General features: G+C 40.5%; 2 protein-coding genes and 1 non-coding gene across 3 annotated transcripts in view; 2 read left to right on the forward strand and 1 right to left on the reverse strand.

The window, feature by feature from the left end:
* LOC140373919 (LHFPL tetraspan subfamily member 6 protein) overlaps nt 1-22,064 on the forward strand; it is a 287,086-nt gene that overhangs the window by 120,216 nt on the left and 144,806 nt on the right. The gene's annotated exons all lie outside the window — the stretch shown is intronic.
* Nucleotides 6,947-7,019, reverse strand: trnak-uuu (transfer RNA lysine (anticodon UUU)). Its single transcript has one exon. It is a non-coding gene; the product is annotated as a tRNA-Lys (tRNA).
* On the forward strand, nt 7,680-19,685 carry nek3 (NIMA related kinase 3). Its single transcript, XM_072460586.1, has 13 exons — nt 7,680-7,717; nt 7,901-8,024; nt 8,244-8,334; nt 8,414-8,511; nt 9,708-9,791; nt 10,399-10,466; nt 10,559-10,645; nt 15,384-15,438; nt 15,583-15,783; nt 15,991-16,150; nt 16,539-16,889; nt 17,908-18,022; nt 19,469-19,685. Exons 2-13 carry the CDS (start codon nt 7,908-7,910, stop codon nt 19,533-19,535), a joined length of 1,494 nt encoding a protein of 497 aa, XP_072316687.1. The 5' UTR covers nt 7,680-7,717; nt 7,901-7,907; the 3' UTR covers nt 19,536-19,685.

Raw genomic sequence — 22,064 nt, forward strand, 5'->3', positions numbered from 1 at the left:
AATCTGCGTCGGCCTCCACAGAAGGACACCTCCACCAAGAAAGGAGGGTGTAAGGACAGGGGACGTCTGCGTCATCGCCCCTCGCTCCCCATCCTCAATCAACGCTCTCAATTCACTCCTCCCCACTCCAATCAGCGCCCAGGCGGTCGCATTTAAGCCCCCAGGCAGATGGCTCGGCCGCTTCAAACCGTACTGCCACCCACCACCTCCCCTCCTCCTCCTCTGCATCCTAATCCTCCTCTCTACCTTCTCTCCACATCTACCACCACCAGTCTCCAGACTCCGGGGGGAGGCATCTAATTCATTAGATTATGGAGTGCCCATGATCGCTACGCCTTCCACCGGGGTCTGAGCGGGGAAATTTAAACCCTAACTTTCCATGTTTTGAGAAAAATAAATGTTTAATCATGTGACAGTAGTCAAAGTAAAAGCAGTCACATGAATGAATTAAAAAAACTACCATAAGTATTGGTAGTACAAACATTTTGAAGGCGCATAACAAAAGGGCAATGATGGCCATAGTCCGCTGTTTAGGTCAAAACACATTTTTTGTTAAATAAAGTAGCCTTTAAAGGTTTTGCAGTGAATTTATTTTTTTGTTGTTGTAAAGACAGTAAAGAAGCAGATTAACTAACGTTAACAGGAAAAAAGCAAATGGAGAGAACTGTCCCAGTCCCTGTCCTTCGACCCTCCTTCACAGCAAGGAAAAAGTACAAAATGCAAATAGAGCACTGAAAAGACCAGGACAGGCCTGGTGAATGTGCTCGGACTTCAAGTATAAAACATTTGCATTATAAGGGCCGTAAAGGTGTGAAGTCTTTTCTTATCTCACAATAGGAGTGTGATTGGCTTCTTGCTGTGAGACAAAACCTTCTTCTTCAGAGGTCTGAAAGAAACTCTGTTTTAGTATTGGAAAAGACAACATTTAAAACTAATCTGTGAGGCACACTGTTGTTTTTAAGATATCGTTTTCACAAAATAAAGCATTTTTTGGCCCCAGAGACAGATGACATCGCATCCTGGTTGTGTGAACCATGAATCAGTTGGTGTATTTGTGTTTTCTCACACATGCACCATAAACCACATAATGTATAACCAGACGAGACACTTAAAATATGAGAAAGAAATGTAAGCTTGTTGAAGATGCGCACATCTTAGTAGTACTTTTTCTTGCTGTAATAAATCCTTTAAAGACATTTGGTTTTGAATGAGGACATGTTTCTTCCTCAGGAGACTTATTTTTGGTGGTTATAGTTTCCAAGCCTTCTGCCTGAGCCCTTTGAGCAGTCTCAGGAACTATCGCTCCACTGTCCACTGAGAGACCAAAGATACCTTTGTTGCTTCCATTTAATTCTACACACAGTCCGTATAGGCAGGTGCCTGCGGGGGGGGGGTTATTTATTTATATTTTAATTTTTTTTGCTTGGCGGAGTTTTTTGCGCCCCCTTCGATGTATTCAAACACTATTTTAGACTTGACAAATAAATCTGGGGCCGGCCCTGTCTACACAGCAGTACTACAAGTCACTTTAGATGCCATGTGTAAAAGCGAAAGCACCCGAACAGGGACTTGAACCTTGGACCCTCAGATTAAAAGTCTGATGCTCTACCGACTGAGCTATCTGGGCTCTGCATGTTGAAGAGAAGACGGGAGAAAGAGACAACAAATGACTGACCTGATCCTGTAAAAACAACAACAACAACAAGGTACTGTGACTTTTTGGATATTGTATTGTGACATTTAAGTACTGTCTAAGTTCACCTGACCGAATCCTTGGGCAAACCTTGAGTCAGGACATTTCAGGAATGATAACATTGGGATCTGAGCACAAAAGCTGCTATTATATTGGATTCTATGATTTAGGAAGCATATGTTTGACAGTTCCCTATTGTTATATTATCTGAGCACAGACACGTTCAGGATCATTTCCTGCTTTCCAATTGACCCCAGCCTTCCTAATCTCATTCACCTCCACGTAACGACTTTGAGCCTTTATCTCACAGTGTATCATATGTTTTTAATGAGACATCGATCAACTCTTCACCTTCTCCCATTTCCTGTTTGAGTGCTTTTGATAAAACGTAAGCCGCTCTTAGAAATGGACTGGCCACAGATTATGGATATTAAAGAAGATGAATAACCTTTACTATGAAACACATCTGTTATGGCTGACTATTTTTCTGAGGTTACATGGGCAGAAAGCAATGTGTTCTAATAATTGACAAAAATATATAGTGTTTTGGATGAGGAGGGCTGCGTGATTGGTCAGTGCTTCCTGGAGGGAGGGGAGGAGAAAAGATGACTTAAACATGTCATTGAAACATATACAACTGGATGTGTTTGATTAGATAATAACTTTATGACATTGTAAATGAGTCTTACTCGTCCTGCTGTAGTCTAGCTTCTGTTTATACGCAAGGGGGAGCATGAGAAGTGAGAAGTCATTGGAGGACTTTAATGCCATTCACTTTGAGTGTTTAGTGGGCCACAGCTGCTCTGCGTCTGTCAGCTGTCACTTTCCGATGCAAACTAACAAACTCTGTCGTAGCGGCTGAATGATAAATGCTTCATTGCCGACACAGACACTTCAGTCAGCGTTCTGCAGCACACGGGAAAACACACAACTTGGGCCTGGTTCACTAAGGGCTGTATTTTTGGATTCTGGATTTAAATTGATTAATTGATTGATTGTTAGGAATCTACAAGAGATAATGCATTTTTATGATCCAACATGACCATTTGTGTGAAAATGAGCCCATGAACCGGGTCAAAGAGGCCTCTTGTTATCTCATACACAAACCATGGATCACATAAAAACACTGGATGAAACACTTCCACAGCAATTGAAACCTGTCAACAACAGTTTTAAAAGCTGGAGGACCAAATCATGTCTTAAAAGACTAATGAGACATATACGTTTACACATATGTACAGTGTTATCCTTCTTTCTACCTGCAATTGGTACTGACTTTGTGTGATGCTATTTATTCAAACAGGTACGTTCTAGACTTTGAGCTAATACTATGAGTAGGACAAATGTTCCAATTAAGTAACAACATTTAAGTCATTGTGATGTTTAATTATAACAAATACTACTGAATTCAGTTTTTCCTATGGGACAACTAAATATTGTCCTAAACATCCTCGTGCATGAGAGAAATCATACAGTGCATCCCAAATGTATTCACAGCACTTCACCTTTTCCACATTTTGTTGTGTTACAGCATCAATCCAAAGCAGCTTAAATTCATTATTTGCCTCAGAATTCTACAAACAATACCCATAATAACAACTTGAAAAAACGTTGATAGAATTCTTTGCAAATTTATTAAAAATACAAATGCAAAAAAAGCCCAGTCTAGAACGTGCCTGTTTTCACAGCGTCTGCCATAAGACTCAAAATTGAGCTCAGGCACGTCATTTTTCCACTGATCGTCCTTGAGATGCTTCTACAATGTGAATGGAGTCTGTGCTAAATTCAGTTGATTGGACATGATTTGGGAAAGCACACCCCTGTTTATATAAGGTCCCTCGGCTAACAGTGATGTCAGAGCACAAACCAAGACATGAAATCCAAAGAAGTGTCTCTAGACTTCCGACACAGGACTGTATCAAGGCACAGATCTGGAGAAGGGACAGAAACATTTCTGCAGCATTGAGTGGCCTCCATCATCCGTAAAATGAAAACTGTTTGGAACCACCAAGATTCTTCCTAGAGCTGGGCCCGACCAAACTGTGTGGAGAAAGGCCTTAGTCAAGGAGGTGACCAAGAGTCTGATGGTCACTCTGACAGTCCAGCGTGTCTCTGTGGAGAGAGGAGAACCTTCCAGAAGAACAACCATCTCTACAGCAATCAGGTCTGTGTGGTAGAGTGGACAGACTGAAGCCAGTACTCAGTAAAAGGTACATGACAGCCCACGTGCAGTTCGTAAAAGGCCCCTGAAGGACAAAGATCTCTGGTCTGACGAAACAAAGATTGAACTCTTTGTCTTAGGAAGGAATAGGAAGCGTCATGATTGGAGGAAACCAGGCGCCACTCATCACCTGGCCAGTATCTCTACAGTGAAGCATGGAGGTGGCAGCATCAGGCTGTGGGGAGGTTTTTCAGCAGCAGGAACTGGAAGAATAGTCAGAATCCACAGAAAGATGAATAGTTACAGAGACTTCCTTGATGAAAACCTGCTCTACGCTATTAAACGCTGTGGAATAAGGCTGCAACATAACAAAATGTGGAAAAAGCATTCTCTGTGTTAAATAGCTGCAAAACACCATATTGGTCTTCAGAATGGATTCTTTTCAGTTTGCTCCTTTAAAAAGATAAATCTACGCCCCAACAGGACTTCAAACCTGGACCCTCAAATTAAAAGTCTCTAAGTATATACATTCTACACTGTAATTGTGATCATATTTACAGGTCTCAAGCTTCTCACTTTCATCTGACATGTCTTAACTTGCTGAGGCATTTAAGTTGACTAAGGTATTTTTGGAGTGCTTAGGAAGGCTTCATATTCCATAGACATTATAAAGTTATAAAACTTGATATACCAAATGTGAAATTGTATATGACATCTTATTAGCTTGCACACCATATCTTTAAACAAAAGTATAAAGTATGCACAAGAAACCTGTATGTTAATACGACATTCTATGCCAGACGCACATGAAAAGTATCTGTACAAAATCACTAGTCCTCGTAATGTGCGTGGTTTGTGTTAGTTAATGGGTTCCACTGGTAAATAACACACACAAACTGTAAATTATATTATTATAGCTTTGTTGATATATGCATTTTATTTATTTACATTTTCCTCAAATTCCATTGGAGAACACATGCTGCTTTTTCCTAAAATGCATTTACCTAAACTGATAAAACCTCAAGCACATTAGCTGCGCAGGCATAGTTAAAGGCGGTATGGACGATTTTTCGGCGATTTGAGAACGCAGGCGGAAGTGCGCATGCGCACTCCCCCGTGCGGACTGATACAACACACACGTGCGTTTGTTTATTAGCGCAACGGAGCGCATCGCTCGTCTCCCGTAGATTTCTGTCCACTTCTGCGTCAGCTCGAACTGTCTTTCTCCGTCTTCATTTTGCCCCGTACACTGAGGGAACTATATTATGATAGATCCATGCGCTTAGGCACGCGGAAACGTGGGGACGTGCAGGTGAGCGGTAGGTGCGTTTTTTGATTGATATGTGGCAGGACTAATGATTTATCCACGCCACGAGGAAATATGATTAAAAAAATTGCTGAAAAAAATCGTCCATACCACCTTTAATGTTCACAAAAAGTGTATATCAAACTTCACAATTTTATGACTACTACAGTAAAGCTCCATTATACTTCATTCCACTCTGTCAAACACATTACCTGCAACAGCAACATGGTACTAGCTCATGGGCCAAAACGGATCTTCTCACTGGACGATGACCGATGTCTGCTGAGACAAAGAAAGGATGCGCTACAACTTGTTGTACAGCAAATTGTAAGTAATATTGCAGTTTGATCTACCATCTGTGCTTGCATCTAAATATGAGCCGCAACATCATTTGTATATAGACTATATGCTAAATTCCCTGCAGATCCCTCCCTGCTCCTTTACATTCAGGCTAAGTTTGATTAGCTGATCAATGCTTACTGAACATGCTCATACTGTGTGTATGTGTATGCATGTTTGTTGTGTGTTTATTCCCTACTATGCATAATTATCATGGTAAAATGAAAATAATACATGATCACATTATTTTTTTCTGCCATACAACCCTTAAGTGTAGTTTAATTGAACGTAAAGGCTGATGTATGCTTCTCCGTCATCTCTACACAGACGTACCGCACGCGATCCCGCGCACACAGCAGCCAATCAGAAAGCTTTTCTTCTTCTTCTTCGTCTTTGGTGTTTTATGGCGGTTTGTATTCAAGTGTTATGTTACCGCCACCTACTGTAGTTGTATGTCTTAGACTTTAGACTTCATTCTTCAGACTTTATTCTTCAGACTTCATTCTTTAAATTTTATTCTTTAGACTTCGAGGCCCGAGGCTTCGTGCTCCTACGTCCAAAAGTCTCTTCGTGTCGAGGTGCCGTGGACCGCAAGGGCTGTGATTGGTTAATCCACACCATACAGAAAACGTATTAAATACTTAGAACTGTTGAGGTTTGACACAGAAATGTTTGCACGTCAGCCTAAAGTGAGAGTTTTTTGTGCCAGTAAAAATATAAATGCAAAATAAAACAGTTTAATTCCCACGATACACCTTGAGCCTGATGAGCTCTGCAGAAGCTCGAATGGTTCAGGTCGGCCTGAGCCCGAGAGCATGTGACTGCTGCGGGGCTGATGGAGAACATCTTGGATCTATTATATTATTAACCCAGGAAGCCCATGAAATGTGGCCTAATCACTTATAATACCTTTTGTTAATGATTTTTATGTGTACAGAGCCTTTAAAAAGTTCTAAATTGCGGAATAACCGACACCAAAACAAGTAGATTATAATACATTTCACTTATTCATTTATTAACCTGATTTTAAGAAGGTTTTTATAACAAATATATGCAGGAATTTTTAGCAAGTATGAATACAAAAAAACTAGTAGAAAGTAGAATGAGACTACAGGTATTAATGAAGAAAGTACTATTTTGTGTTGAAAATGTCATATGTCTAGTTGAGTAAATTCCTTGTATTGGAATCGAATTGGAATTTTTTGTATCATGACAACACTAATTTGTGGTAAAGTAGAGCTGCCACTAACGACTAACGACTAGTTAGTGAATATTTTTGGTTGTAAAATGTTGCCAAATTAATCCCAGTGTAGTTTAGAAGGACAACAGGTTATATAGTTAGATCACTTTACTTTTTCCTCCAGCCATTGCTTATTCTGGAATGGTAATTTTAAATTATTTATGTTTGAATCATGTTCCACTTGATTAAGAATTTGTAAAAATGCATCGCCCGAACAGGGACTTGAACCCTGGACCCTCAGATTAAAAGTCTGATGCTCTACCGACTGAGCTATCCGGGCTCTTCAATTGCGCATCCGCCACGTGTGATTCGAAGTTGTGTAAATTATTAGCAGACAAAACGGTATAAAATTGTAAGGTGTAATTAACAACGATGGAGATCTTAAAGTATAACACGAGTTAATATAACACGTATAAAATGTAGAAGAAGTAAGACCAAAGACCAAAAACGTGGAACTCATTTGTCTTAATCACCCACTGCACTGTTCACTTTCTGCACTACATATGTAAATTCAACTGTAAATTTTGTGCACATAGTAATAGCTTTTTTGTCTTATTGCCTATTTTATTTGATCCTATAGCAGATTTAAATTGTTTTTCCTTTTGACTTATATATGTTGTTTTATAATTTTATCATTGTTCATTGTTCATTATTCATTGTTTTATGTTGCACCGAATCATTACCAACTTGGGGTCCCAAATGTGGGAATGACAACTGCTGTCCCCAGGGGTTCTTGAAAACGACTAGACTAGATTGTGAGAATGAAGGAATGGCATGTCAATAACTTCTATAAAGTATTTTAATAATCATTACTGTTCTATAACATCTAATCAACATGCAAAAGCATGATGAGCAATACAGAGCTATCTGCTGCCCTCTTGCGTCCTGGCGTGAGTAATACGTCCATGCCACGCCGCATACGTCACTCAATAACACGGAAGTCGTGGCCACACAAAACAAACCGCACGAGAGTGAAAGGTCTTTTCCATCTTCCCGTTTGTATTAAGGGATTGTCTACAGAGCCGCGGTGCGCGGCCGAAACTGCTAGGCAATTTAAAACACACAATTGTTAACAAGGTTTTGTGAAAAATATATTTCCCTCTAGGGAAGCGCTGCTATTTAAATGCCCGTTGTTTTCTGATTTCCCCCCTTTGTTTTAAGGTATTCCATGGAGAAATATACACCCGTGAAAACAATTGGACAAGGCTCGTTTGGTCGTGCCTTACTAGTTCAGTGCAAGAACACTGAGCACAAATATGTTCTCAAGGAGATCCAGTTTCCTCAGGTATATATTCTTTCTTTCATTAATTTCATTGTAAAGTAAACCATGGGAGATTGCTTTACATTGCAGAAAAAATACATTTATTTCAGCATGTTGAACCATAGATCATACCGGAAAATTGTATTTAGATTGAAATATTGACCTACTATTCTTATTACATGTAATTTGTTATTCATGACCTGGAATACATGTGTGGCCTTATTTGTGCATGTGTCTGAACAGAATTCCAGACTGGAGAATACCAGGAGAGAAGCTGTGCTGCTGTCTAAAATGAGACATGCTAATATTGTTGCCTTCAGTGAGTCTTTCCAAGGTATTGTACATAAACCTAATCAAGATCCATTGGAGAGGATATTGTTTTGTGTGTGAAATGACATGTAAATTGTGTTTAGATGGTAACGTTCTATGTATTATCATGGAGTACTGCAGTGGAGGAGACCTGCTGCAGAGGATACAGCAACAACAAAAAGGACCATTCTCTGTCCATGATGTAAGTGTGGAGTAGCTTTCAAACAAGGGTGGAAAGTAACTTATTACAAATATTCCCATTACTGTATCGGAGTAGATTCTTTGGGAGTAATTAGAGCTGGTGTCATACAGTATCAAAATGTAGATTATATTGTGAATATTGTTTCGAACATGTTCAAAATGTGAACATGGAGCACATCATTTAGAGTAAAAAATTCTACAAAAACAGTGTCATGGTCAAGTTATGTGTCACGTTATATTTCTTAATTTGACTTTAACTTCTCCTAATACATTTAAGGATTTTTATTACATTTCTGTCGGATTGACATAATAACTGTTAAATATTGTCATTGGGATAACAATCTCCCAATTTATTTAATTTTTGGCGATATTGCTTACTTCTATGAGTAATTGTACTTTATTAAATAGATGTTGTTTAAACGTGTACTTGTAATTGAGGACAATTATCCATGTTATTTTAATAAGCTACATTTAAACTCGCACATTTAGTACAATTCATTCCATTCCAAGGTTGTCTCATTGCTGCTTCATTCTTCAAATAAGTAGTGGTGGAAAGAGTACTTGTTATTTGTACTCAAGTCCAGTTGCATGACTAAAATGTACTCTATTACAAGTACAAGTATTGCTGCTAAATCTGTACTTGCATCAAATTAAAAAGTATGCAAGAAAAAAAACTTCTCAGAGTACTAGTTAGTTACAAGTTCCTCTTTTCAACACGGTTTCAGTATCATCTTAGATGAGTATTGCATACAACACAAGAATAAATAAACTGTTTAAGCAGAATTAAGTTGTTTTAAACGACAACCCACATATTCATTGAGTTCTGTCCAATCAGAGCAGGCGATGCAGTGATGTGTTGTGTGTTTAAAGGTTTAGAGAGGAGCAGAGCCAGAGGTGAGACCGCTGTGTATTGGGACGATTGGGACTGAGCTGTACTAAAATCATACTCAATTACAAATACAACTAAATGTTTTGTAATTAGTTACTTTTCACCCCTGCAAATAAGCATAACAACACTACATTGCCTGCACTAATCGGCCGGAGCAAAATACTTGTACTTGAAATTGAGTACAGTTTTAGCCACGTAACTTTGCTTTTACTTGAGTTCACATTTTCAGTACTATTTCCACCGTCCCTATTGAAAGTGTTTAACATTGCTCCATTTTTATTACAACATTTTGCTTCTGTGCGTTTCAGATTTTAAAGTGGTTTGCTCAAATGTGTGCAGGGGCCAAACACATTCATGATAAGAGGGTTTTGCACAGGGACCTCAAATCAAAGGTGTAGTATCATGCACTGTAAGCACACATTATGTATTTATTTAGATGAGAGCATAAATTACAGTTACTGTTGTAGAAATAATTCAAGTTGGTAGTTTGTAGTTTTCTGTATTCGAGCTGCAAGATTAATCACAGGTACCATCATGTGATTCCTGTCTTATTCTGCATAAAAACTGTAGTTTAGATCTGTGCAAATGTTCTGAAATACTGTATGCATTTTTCTTGTAGCAGCAACAGTACAACGGTATCAGAAGTGTGAACAGATTTATTATTATTAGATGGTTAGTATAAATAAGCTTATTTCTAAATATATTAAATTAAATATAGTAAACACACTCATAAAAAGTGTATTTAAGCTACAAGCGCTATAAGAAAAGAGCTACAAGAGAACATTGCACATTTAAGCTGTCCCTATTATAAATATGTATATTAATTCAACAATTAAATCTTGAATTTTGTTGCTATGCGCGACGTGGAATAAAATGAACCACATTTCCGATAAGACTTTATTTACTTGTATTACTTGTATTTACTTGTGTTCATTTGCTTGCTTGCTTGCATGTATTTTGTGAATCATAGCAACTAATCTTTTCTAATCTTTTGCCCAGAATATTTTCCTAACAGAAAATGGGACAATCAAACTTGGTGACTTTGGCTCAGCGTGCGTTCTGAACAGGTAAGTAAAAACAGAGAGCCGTATTTCCTTTAATTGAAAATATTTATTTATTTATTTATTTTTAAATCTTTTTTTGTTGTTGTTGTTTGCAGCTCAAAAGCGTTTGCTCAGACGTACGTTGGCACACCATATTATGTCGCTCCGGAAATCTGGGACAACCAACCATACAACAACAAGAGGTACAGAACATAGTGCATTTTTAGGACAAAAGTGTGATTTAAAAAAAAAAAAATTGTTATAGCTACACAACAAAAGGCAAATATCATTCTGATTCTGATATCATGAATACACCCTAATTAGCCTGAATAGAGCACAAACAATGACTGCGTAGTTTAGTTTATTTATATCCCAGCATAAGAATCCCAGTGATGGAAAGAAGGTTGAAACCAAACTCTGGAACATGAAGATAGATCCGTTTTATGCCATTCTGTGTCATCATCATCATCATCATCATCATCATCATCATCATCATCATCATCATCATCTCTAGCTTTATTTCGGACACTTACTTGGCCCATAACATAAAATTAAATAAAATAAAAGACTGCACACGGACAAACAGCACAACAAAGACAAAAGGTGCATTTTTTTCTGTAGAGGCTCAGACGCCAGTGAGCCCACGTACTGGAAAAGTACTGAACTCTGTGTCGGGTTTGTCAGAGTAAAAATGGTGGTACAGAGCATCCATAAAACATTATAAACACAAATGGAGATGATATGCTTCCCTGTGTAATTGTTCCACGCAAAGAAAGAACATCTCCATGGAAACAAGCAGGTGGCGAGGTCAGGAATCAAATCCACACACTCATACCACCAGTACACGGGGTACATGTTTTTCAAGGTTTTTTAGTGCAATAAAACACCTGTAATGAAATAAAATGCCTTTATTTCAGACTTTTCTTTCATCTGAAATCTTACGCTTTGGGGCTGAACAAATAGTTAATTAAGATGATTAAAGAGATACAACAGAGGGTTTGGAGTTGGTGTTAGGGCAGGGGTGTCAAATTAATTTGGGCCGCGGGCCGAATTTGGACGCTCAGGCTGGGTCGCGGGCCGAACATAACGTAAAACATACAACTATTAAAAATATAAGACATAAATAGTTTTATATAGCCTACGCTGTTTTGAAGCAATTACTGGATCGATTAAAAAAAAATTACAAAACGTTTGTTCTCATAAACTAAAATGTATTTAGAAAAACAAGTGTAATTTCACCAATACTGTGCTTCAGTTTATGTGCATTACAACTTCAGAGTTGATCTACACAGAGATAAACATTTGACTTTATAACAAAATAAACTTCTCAAGATCTAAAAATCTTTTAAATGTACTAACTAACATTTCCACGTCTGTGTAGTTATCTGTACACCTGAACTGACACACAACTAAACTTCTGCTCAAAAGTGCTTAAAGTGCGTAACCACTTCTCCCTCGGCAGCTCACACAGCAGTGCAACAGAGCCCCGTGGGGAAGGGGCGGCCACCGGCGGGATTGTGGGACGCCTAGTTTTAGCAATGCTAAATTCTATGAATCGATTTTAAAAAAATTAAAATAAAAACCTTTTTTTTTTTTTATATAAATTTGAAATGTTTGGCGGGCCGGATTAAAACGTCTGGCGGGCCGCATTTGGCCCGCGGGCCTTGTATTTGACACATGTGTGTTAGGGCAGGGGTCCCCAACCACCGAGCCGGGGACCGGTACCGGTCCGCAACGCGTTTGCTACCGGGCCGCACAAAAACAATAATCTTATGGAAATAATCTTATCAGTGACAGTATCTTCTCTGACGTAACTTTGGCCTGTTCCTCATGACACGCTAATAAGCTTGTCTGTGGATGTATCATGAAAAGCCTTATAGGAAATTGCCAATGAAATCCATTAAATATAATGGCAAATATATTATATCTCTGCTCTTGTCCTGCGTGAGAACATTTCTGATACGCGCATTATACGCAATACGTCATCGCGGATGCGTCGCATCAAACGCACTGCCCAAAAGTAGAACCACAAGCCAGCAAAAATGAGTAAAAAATAAAAAGTCTTTGGAGAGCATTTTTGCAAAGGGGAAAAGGCCAAGTGAGGAGCAGACGAGGAGCCAGCGGGGATTTTGAAGGACACGTCTCCTGGGCCAGCATTCTGCAACTGCTACGCGATCACCCGTTTTTACTTTTACAAGAGTTTGAGCGCTACTTCCCGTGCGCAAAAGATCCGCGAACTGTGTGTCAATGGATCCACGACCCATTAAACCGGGCGAATCGAGCATGTGCAACAAGAGGATCAGCTGTTGGAGATTGAATTCCACAACTCTGCTGACATTCTGGATGAAAATCAAGCCAGAATATCCTGCCATCGCCACAAGAGCACTAAAAACATTACTAACATTTCCAACATCCTCTGTGTGAAGCGGCTTTTCTGCAGTTACAGCAACAAGACAAAACTAGAAACACACTGCGGGGGTCATTGTCTCCCATCACTCTAAACATATATTTTAAATAATTACTTCCCTAAAACACCCCTCATATTTTCCCACAATGTTCTGCCCCGGATCAGCATCTGGAAAGAGAAGCAGCACAACAAGAAACAAAATGGAAAAACATACAGCACCAAATGAGAGAAATGCAGTCTTTGGTGACTCGCGTCAGCCAAAGACGAGACCAGGAGCAGGAAATTGCTCCCTCTACAGATGAGACCGTTGATGAAAATGAAGGCCCCAGTCACTGTGAGCAGAACCGATTTTACAGAGAGATGGTAATCCACAGAGAACCAAAGCTGTTGCCTCTGTCTCCAGACGATGACATCGAACATTTTCTCACCACCTTTGAGAGAATGGCCCAAGTCTGCAGATGGCCAAGAGATGAGTGGGCTCTCCGCCTAGTGGCTCTTCTCACAGGCAAGGCTCGCAGTGCATATGTACAAATGGACATTACTGATGCTGAAAATTATGGAAAAGTGAAAGCTGCAATATTGGCAAAACATGAAATCACATCAGAGACTTATCGTAAAAGATTCTGATCCGCAGAGATCCACCAGGATGAAACCCGAAAGGAACTGTATGTGCGACTGAAGGACTTGTTCTTAACATGGGTCAAACCTGAAAAATTTACAAAGCAGGAGATTGCAGAGACATTAATTTTGGAGCAGTTCCAGAGCTCCAAGTTTGGATCCGCGAACGGGACCCAAAGACTGCAGAACAAGCAGCAGAGCTGGCAGAGGTCTTCCAAGCAGCAAGGAAGGGATTCAACACCACCTATGGCCACAACTCTAACCAGGCGCAGAGAAGCAAAGACCGAGAGTATGGACACAGAGATCATGCCCAAAGTAAGTCCAATGGGGGTGAAAGGGGTTTTGGTCAGAACAGGGCTTTGTTAAGACCTAGGTACTTTACATCTAGCAATATTCAAAGGTCACACCCTGGTAACTATGCACAAAGGTCCGATAGAGAAGTCAGGTGTTACGTGTGTAATGGGCTAGGCTATACCCAGTATTCTTGCCCTCTAGCCAATGAATCAAAGCCATCTCTTTACTGTGCAGTGCCTAGACCTGTTTTGCCCAGCCATTTTGTAATAACCCAGAAAGCACATCCCTCACCAGTACTGATAAATGGTCACCGTACTACAGCTCTGTTAGATACGGGTGGGTTTCAGTCCGTGGTTTTGTCCAGTCTGGTGTCAAGGGAGAAATGGAGTGAGGATAAAACTAGCATTAGCTGCATTCATGGAGATGAACCCCAGTATCCTATAGCAGAAGTCTACTTGACAGTTGGAGGTCAGACTTTTCTGATGCCAGTGGCTTTAGCTCTTGGTAATGATGTTCCAATCTTGCTAGACTTGGTGCAAGAATCAGAATATGTCCCTGAGAACCTAAAAGTACCTGGAAATTTACCAGAAAAAGCAAAGTCATCTAAAACCTTTAATATTGTTACTACACGGGCTCAGAGTGCAAAAGAGTCCTTACAAGAGTTACCATTCTGGGGGGAAGACTTTGAGCCTGTGGGTGGAAAACCTGTTAAATCCAAGGCACAAAAAAGGCGTGAAAAGTTCAAAGTAACTGCTAGCAAACTCACAGAAATTCCAGTCAAACTGTCTCATCACATAGACCTGATGTAGCCACTCTGCAAAAAGAGGACGCAACCCTAAAGCCTTTGTTTCAAAAAGTTTCAGAAATTGAAGGGGTGAAACAGGGCAGCCCAGGGTGTGTAGAGGAGACAACATACATCATTAAAGCGGGCATTTTATATCAATGCAAAGGCAATGTGCAAGCCTTAGCAGTACCAAAACCGTTCAGAGTCAAAATTATGGAGCTCGGACATTCAGTGCCATGGGCGGGGACACATGGCGTTCCAAAAAACTCTACCTATCATTGAAACTTCATTTGTTAGATGGGACCATCTCATTGCACAGAAACAGAAACACGCGCAGGGTTCCCACTGATTCAGCGTGTGGTGAGCCATATTTATGTGATGAGCTTCCACCAGTCAGAAGAACAGTGAGGACACGTGTAACTGTATGTTATGTTACTCCAATTCGGATCTTTTGGTATGGCACACTTAATAATGTACAAACGCGTCTTTTGAGAACATTTCGTCTTCCGAGCTGAATCGAATAGAAGCCTAAGCCCCGCGCAAGTTAACCTGACCACGACATAAACTGGCACACCGGTCCGTGAAAATAAAACCTACATTATTCCGGTCCGTGGTGCAAAAAAGGTTGGGGACCCCTGTGTTAGGGTATTAATTAAGTTACTAAGCCTGGATAATTATTAATATACTGTTAGTTCATGCTTTATTAAGGCTATTAAAATGATAGTTATTATAAAGTGTCACTGGAGGCACTAATGACTACCAAATTAATAAATTATACAATCTCCAGTCCGAGAAGAATACATTATATTCATTTAAACTTTTGATTTTTCTTTTTCAGTGATGTTTGGTCGCTGGGCTGTGTTCTTTACGAGCTCTGCACCCTCCGACACCCGGTACTCCCCTTTCCTCTCCCTCTGCACTCCTCTAAGGCTCTTCAAATAATAGTCTGTTTTAATGTGTATTCCGACAGTCGGAGCTAGTCTGGTGTATATTTTTCCTGGATTATAACGACATTACTCCTTTTGTCTTTCATTCAGTTCCAAGCAGCCAGCTGGAAGAGCCTGATCCTGAAGGTGTGCCGGGGCGCGTACCCTCCCCTGCCCGGACACCTGCCCTACCAAGTGCACTATCTGCTCAAGCACATGTTCAAGACCAATCCTAAAGACCGGCCCTCGCTGCACACCATCCTCACCTCTCACAGAGTCTCCAAACTGCTGCGTGAACATCTGACCCCAGAGGTATATATATATATATATATATATATATATATATATATATATATATATATATATATATATATATATATATATATATATATATATATATATATATATATATATATATATATATATATATATACCTCCTCTCTACCACCATGTGGATGTGCGACCTCTGACAAGACACTGTTGGTTCAGATGTTTTGTGTTTGATTTGATGTGTTGCAGGTCTTGGAGAGCGAGGAACAGGAGGGACAGGAGAGACAGCAGAGACAGGAGGGACAGGAGAGAAGGGGGAGGCGTGTGCAGAGGTGGAACCCAGAGGAGGGGGAGAAGGTGACCAAGTTCTTGGGACAGAAGAGCTTAGTGCATACAGCCATGTCACAAGGTAAAGCCTCTTACAGTAAAATATAGAATGGAACTAGATTTGGCCAATAGTGACAAAAATGTGTATTTTGAAATGTTTTGTCATTAGATTAATAATGATGTTCCGATGATATTTTAACAATGCATCAGGAATGTAGTAAATGTCTTGGTTGAGGTTCAAGTATTGCACAAAACGTGAATGGACCATGAAATGAATCACTAAAGTGCAAAAATGTCATTGCACAAGTGTGAACAATCAGAAATAAATCAGATGTTTTAAATAACATTTCAAACATCTGACATATACTGTTGTATTTTAAGGAATGACATTTGATAGTAGGATTTTTTGACATAAATAAAGAAATCTAAATGTAATAATACGACTTGTTATGTATATGACAATTTTCCAGGCACAGAGTGGGCACAGAGTGAGAGTATCGAGCCCCCCCAGAGGAAGCAGTGGGCCCCCTCAGACACAGTGCTGCAGAAGCTGGTCAACATGAGTCTCATGTCTGACAGTGTGAGCAGACCAAGCTCCAGTGGTCTGAGTAGAGCAGTGGGGGAGCAGGAGGAGGAGCGGGAGGAACAGGAGCAGCAGGAGGAGCAGGAGCAGGAACAGGAGCAGGAGGAACAGGAGCAGCAGGAGGAGGAGAGCGGGAGGAGAAGGAGATGGAGCAGAGAGCCACCAGAGAGGCTGCTAAGCGTGTTAGAGAGGGCCCCTTTGCACAGGGCTTTCAGCACATTCATCATACGTACAGCAGGTGGGGGCAGATCTGATACTCTAACATTTTATAGATGATTGGTTTTATAAACCCTTTAAAATTATATATCATCAAAATTCTGGAACTGAGGCAAACTGAAGTAGAATGTGTTTGAGTCATTGTGTAGAAAATTTGTGTAGGAAATTTGTGTAGAAATAGCATTCTTTACTCTTTATTCCGGATTCCCATTAGTTAATAACTTAGAAATACCTATTCTTCCTGGGGCCTCCTTCTTCATCCCTTACGTCCGGTGTCTACCATCGGGTTCGGGGGTTGCCACCGCAACAGGCACCTTGCGACCACAGCTCTGAGCAGCCGCATTGACAATGGAGGTCAAAAATATGATCCACTCGGACTCAATGTCTCCAGCCTCCCCTGGGATCTGGGAGAAGCTCTCCCAAAAGTGTGAGTTGAAGACCCTGCTGACAGAGGGCTCCGCAAGATGTTCCCTACAGACCCTCACAATGCGCTTGGGCCTGCCAAGTCTGTCCGGTTTCCTCCTCTGCCAGCGTATCCAATTCACCACCAGGTGGTGATCGGTTGACAGCTCTGCCCCTCTCGTCACCCGAGTGTCCGTAGGCCGACACAACAGTGAGAGACCTGTTTCCAACCTGAAGGCTTTGGGACGTGACCCTCTCGTTCACTGGGGTGAACTTCAATACGTGGCGACTGAGCTGTGCCCACACCAGCCCACTGCCCACAGGAGCGTTCAGCCCCTCCGCGAGAGGACGGCCCACGTCGCTCGTTCGGGCTGTGATTCAGACTATTCATACATGTTGGGTTGAAAAAAATGCCCCACCATTTTCAACAATAAAAACACATACCAGTAAATGATAATCTGCTGCTTTCTGTTGTGAAATGTCAGTTTGGCAGGACGTCAATGGACCTGTTTCTATTCTTAAGCTGTTTATAATCAATAATATGGTTTACATTAATGAACTAAATGGAAAATAACGTAGGTGTGTTATAGTTCAATACCAAAAACCTGAAAAAAAGCTTAAAACGTCTCTGTGCCCAGGCACTGACCCTCTGGCAGGACCCCTGTCTGACCAGCAGGGGGACGACACTGACGGCCTCATGCATGAGGACATCGACCAGGAGCGACTACAGCCACGCTCTGATGACGAGGACACGTGAGTACACCGCAGAACACAGCAGAACACACACAGCAGAACACAGCAGAACACACACAGCAGAACACAGCAGAACACACTCCGCAGAACACACACCCCAGAACACAGCAGAACACACCGCAGAACACCACAGAACACACACCGCAGAACACCACAGAACACACACCCCAGAACACAGCAGAACACACCGCAGAACACCACAGAACACACACCGCAGAACACCACAGAACACACACCGCAGAACACAGCAGAACACCACAGAACACACACCGTAGAACACCGCAAAATACACACCGCAGATGTTTATGTTACATCCCATCAATTGTAACACCATGAATTGTTTTTGATTGTCGAATAAATTGGGCAAATGGTTCTAAGTACAAAGCAAACAACTTTGCTCATGGACAAGCTACAGTTAGTGACATGTAGCATCACGCCTGGATATAAAACGGGAAAATAGGAGAGGTACATTTTAAGCTTGTTGGTTAACCGTTTGGCAAGGTATAAAATCATATAATTTATTTTTGCGATGGTCAGTGGAGGAAAATTACGAAGCACAAAGCGTTTTTTTTTGCAGCAAATTCATGGTGACATCCTGATTATAGGTTTTGAGTTAAAGTCTTGGGTTGAGCAAACAAAAATATGCACATAAAATACAGTAAGAAATGATCGAAATTGCTCAGCACAATTCTTTATCAAAATCAACACATTTAGTGCTTTTAACAGTTCTCAAAATCTGTGTGAAATACTATTACTTTAAAAAACATTTTTAAACGGGTACTACAAAACCTTTACTACATTTTTTTATTAGGTGCTACTTTTACTTGAATGTGTAATTTATTGACTCCTGGGTCTGTACGTTTACTTAGAGGCGTAATGGACAATTTTTCGGCGATTTGAGAACTCAGGCGGAAGTGCGCATGCGCACACCCCCGTGCGGACTGATGCAACACACACGTGCGTTTGTTTATTAGCGCAACGGAGCGCATCGCATCTCTCGTCTCCCGTAGATTTCAGTCTCTTCATGAGCCAGCTCAAACTGTCTTTCTCCGTCTTAATTTTATCCCGTACACTGATATTATGATAGATCAATGCGCTTAGACACGCGGAAACGTGCTGCTCTCATGTGGACGAGCCGGACGCAGCTGCAGGTGAGCAGTAGGTGCGTTTTATGATTGATACGTGGCAGGACTAATCGGCTGTCCATGCCACGAGGAAATGAGACTCAGATTTGGGCCAAAAAAATTGTCCATTACGCCTTTAAGTAACACAATGAAGTACATCTTCAACTGGTGAGTAAATGTTTTTCCAAACAAACAAGGTAACTTCAAATATAAAAAAAAACTACAAAATATTAGTAGTAGTAATTCTAAACAAATGTATTGCCTAAAAGCATAAATTACATACAGTATCCTGTTTCCGATGTACCTTGTTATGTTTCCTCAGGGACTTTGAGGAGGACTCCCCTCGTGATTGGATGTACGAGCTGGAGAAGATGTTTCCACTGCACTAGAGCTTCTCACCTCAGGAGCCAGAATATCTTAAAGCTTTATAGTCATGTTTACATTTGTGTAGCTGACTGCAGATGACCTCCAAGCAATGCCATGGTGACCGGAATGACATACATTAGGTTTTTGTTACCATAGCACCAGGAAAATGGAGGGGCTTCATGCTTTGAACACTGGAATAAACTTTTCCTAAATGACTGCTTTCAATTTTAAACTGGATTAAAATGAACTCTCAAGAGCCATTTTCTCTCTCCCAAAACGTCTGGTTCTGTTCAACCCCCATCTCCTCCTGCCACCTGAGGTGGGGCCACCTCTGACCCGTCCTCAGGCCCCGATGCTACACACGGCTCCGCACACGGCTCCGCACACGGCTCCGCACACGGCTCAGCACACAGTACAGTATGTTGGTCTGAGAGCAATAATTAAACCAGGATTATTCCGCCGCATGTCATTGGTTATCTATTGATTATGGATCAAGAACTGTTTCTGTCAAACAAACCAAGCCTCTTATAGCATAAATATGACCAATTCATCTTCTCCTCTGAAACTCCCAAACAATAAGAAAAGTTCTATAACTTTAATATGAGTGAGTTAAAAGTGCACATGTTATGTCTACGTGAAAGTTCCTTCTCCTCAGTCACTCTGGCAAGATACTTTTGTACCACAGCTGCCCTGAGGCAGATAGATGAAGATGTGTGTCACTCCAACCAAAGCAGAAATAACAGTCAAACATTTGTTCACAAAATGTAAATACAGTGTTGTTCATGGCCACTCTGTAACAATCAGACTCTTGTACACCTTCTATTATTTTGTGTTTTTAATGTTTTTGGACAGCTCAGCTGTTTGTACTTGAGACAAATTAAAGCCGCGCTAGCTGGGATGATGGCTCTCGCCACCCGCGCGACCGCCTTCCCGCGCGACCGCCTTCCCGCCCGTCCATGTTTTCTGCTGCGTTTTGCGAAATACCAAACGACGCTCAGTAATTCACCGTTGATGATTGCGTAATTTGCGATTCAAATAATTGTTTGCAAAATCGCGCTGAAGGCAGACCTGAGCAGGGAGAAAGGGAGAGATAGAACTTGACAGGGCTTTTAAAGGGTTTTAATGGTGAGTTTTACGAGCTAATGATAATTCTAACTCCTCTGCTAATCAATAATGATTTTACCCAGTTAGATGGGTAAAACACATTTCAGAACTATGTACTTAGGCCTCAAAACCCCTGCCATGGACACAATATATGAGTATTTGGAATATAATGTTGGCTGCAGGAAAAAAACATCATCACAAGGAAATGGATGACACAAACGCCCCAGAGGATCAAGGACTGGCAGACATGCAGACTAAGAGACATTAAACATATGGTGGGAAAATGACTTTCAGACTTGACTTGAAAATGGACACACTCAACATTTTGGGCGAGATGGGATTATTATGTTGTGCCATGTGTGTGTATTATTATTTGTCCTTATTTTTAATATTTTTATTTTTATTTGCTCTCAGGTCCTGTCCCCTGTTATTAAGTTTTGTGTATTTAATCAGAAAAACCTAAAAAATATATACAAATAATAATACGTTGTGAATATATTGGAAAAAAAAAAGTGGACCTATGTCTTCTGTCTGACTTAGCACCAACCGCTAAATGCCAGCCTATATTACAGTGAGTAAACTCAAAATGTTTTTAATGGATATCTCTAAATGTAGGCCTTTTCCCTCTCCATCTTTTTTGCAGCTTAGATATCATAAACGTGCTTCTCTTGGCTTCTTCTCTTTGCACTCGCTCTCTCTTGTCCTGCTCATGTTGCAGAGACAACAGGAGCAGACTGTCTGGAAGCTGTGTCTGATTTATTGGGAAGCAGGAAGCGAAGGGCCCCGAGCAGCTGAGGCTCTGTCCGTGGGGTCAGAGCGCTTCTGTTTTTACATCATGGCCATTTCCTCTGTTTCCTTTAGACTAAACACGGTTAGTCATCGCTTCATTTCTGCTTTAATCCATTGCCAACAGTTAACAACTTAAACACAACGTTCTAGGATATTGTAGGAGCTGCGAATGCCACTTATACTATCACTTCTTTATATGTTGTATAGTACTTTTCTAGATTAATAATTATACAAATCGATCCTCAGAGGTTGGTAGTACTCAGTTACATTTCGTTTTTTATAGAATTGTCGTAGATTTCAGACTCTTACTTGAGTTATATATTGAACAGTACTCTTACTCTCTTAAAAGTGACAAAAGCTTTATGTTGACTTTGAAATGACATGAACATTTGTGTTTCATGCGTCGCTCTGTCAGATATCATTTCATTTTGTGTTTAACCTTCAAAAATTTCAAAAAATAAGTCAGATGTTTCAGCCACACACGTTACTCTACCTTGAATAAGTTTCCTCAAATACTTTTTTACTCTTACTGGAGTAATTACCACTAGTTTGTACTTCTACTTGAGCAATATTATTTGAACTAAAATCTCTTACCTCTGTTGACGCAAAATCTAGAATAAAAATGTAGAGTTAAAGTATAATTTGGAGTTAAAACATCA

This window comes from Eucyclogobius newberryi, unplaced genomic scaffold, assembly GCF_026437365.1.
Source record: "Eucyclogobius newberryi isolate DKJ021-1_F unplaced genomic scaffold, fEucNew1.0.hap1 SCAF_10, whole genome shotgun sequence".
Taxonomy (NCBI): domain Eukaryota; kingdom Metazoa; phylum Chordata; class Actinopteri; order Gobiiformes; family Gobiidae; genus Eucyclogobius; species Eucyclogobius newberryi.

Excerpts from the sequence above, each read along its gene's own strand:
- nek3 (XM_072460586.1), top strand. The coding sequence starts at position 7,908 with ATGGAGAAATATACACCCGTGAAAACAATTGGACAAGGCTCGTTTGGT. Across the intron at positions 16,151-16,538 it reads GCATACAGCCATGTCACAAG|GCACAGAGTGGGCACAGAGT; the intron begins GTAAAGCCTCTT and ends ACAATTTTCCAG. Across the intron at positions 18,023-19,468 it reads CGCTCTGATGACGAGGACAC|GGACTTTGAGGAGGACTCCC; the intron begins GTGAGTACACCG and ends ATGTTTCCTCAG.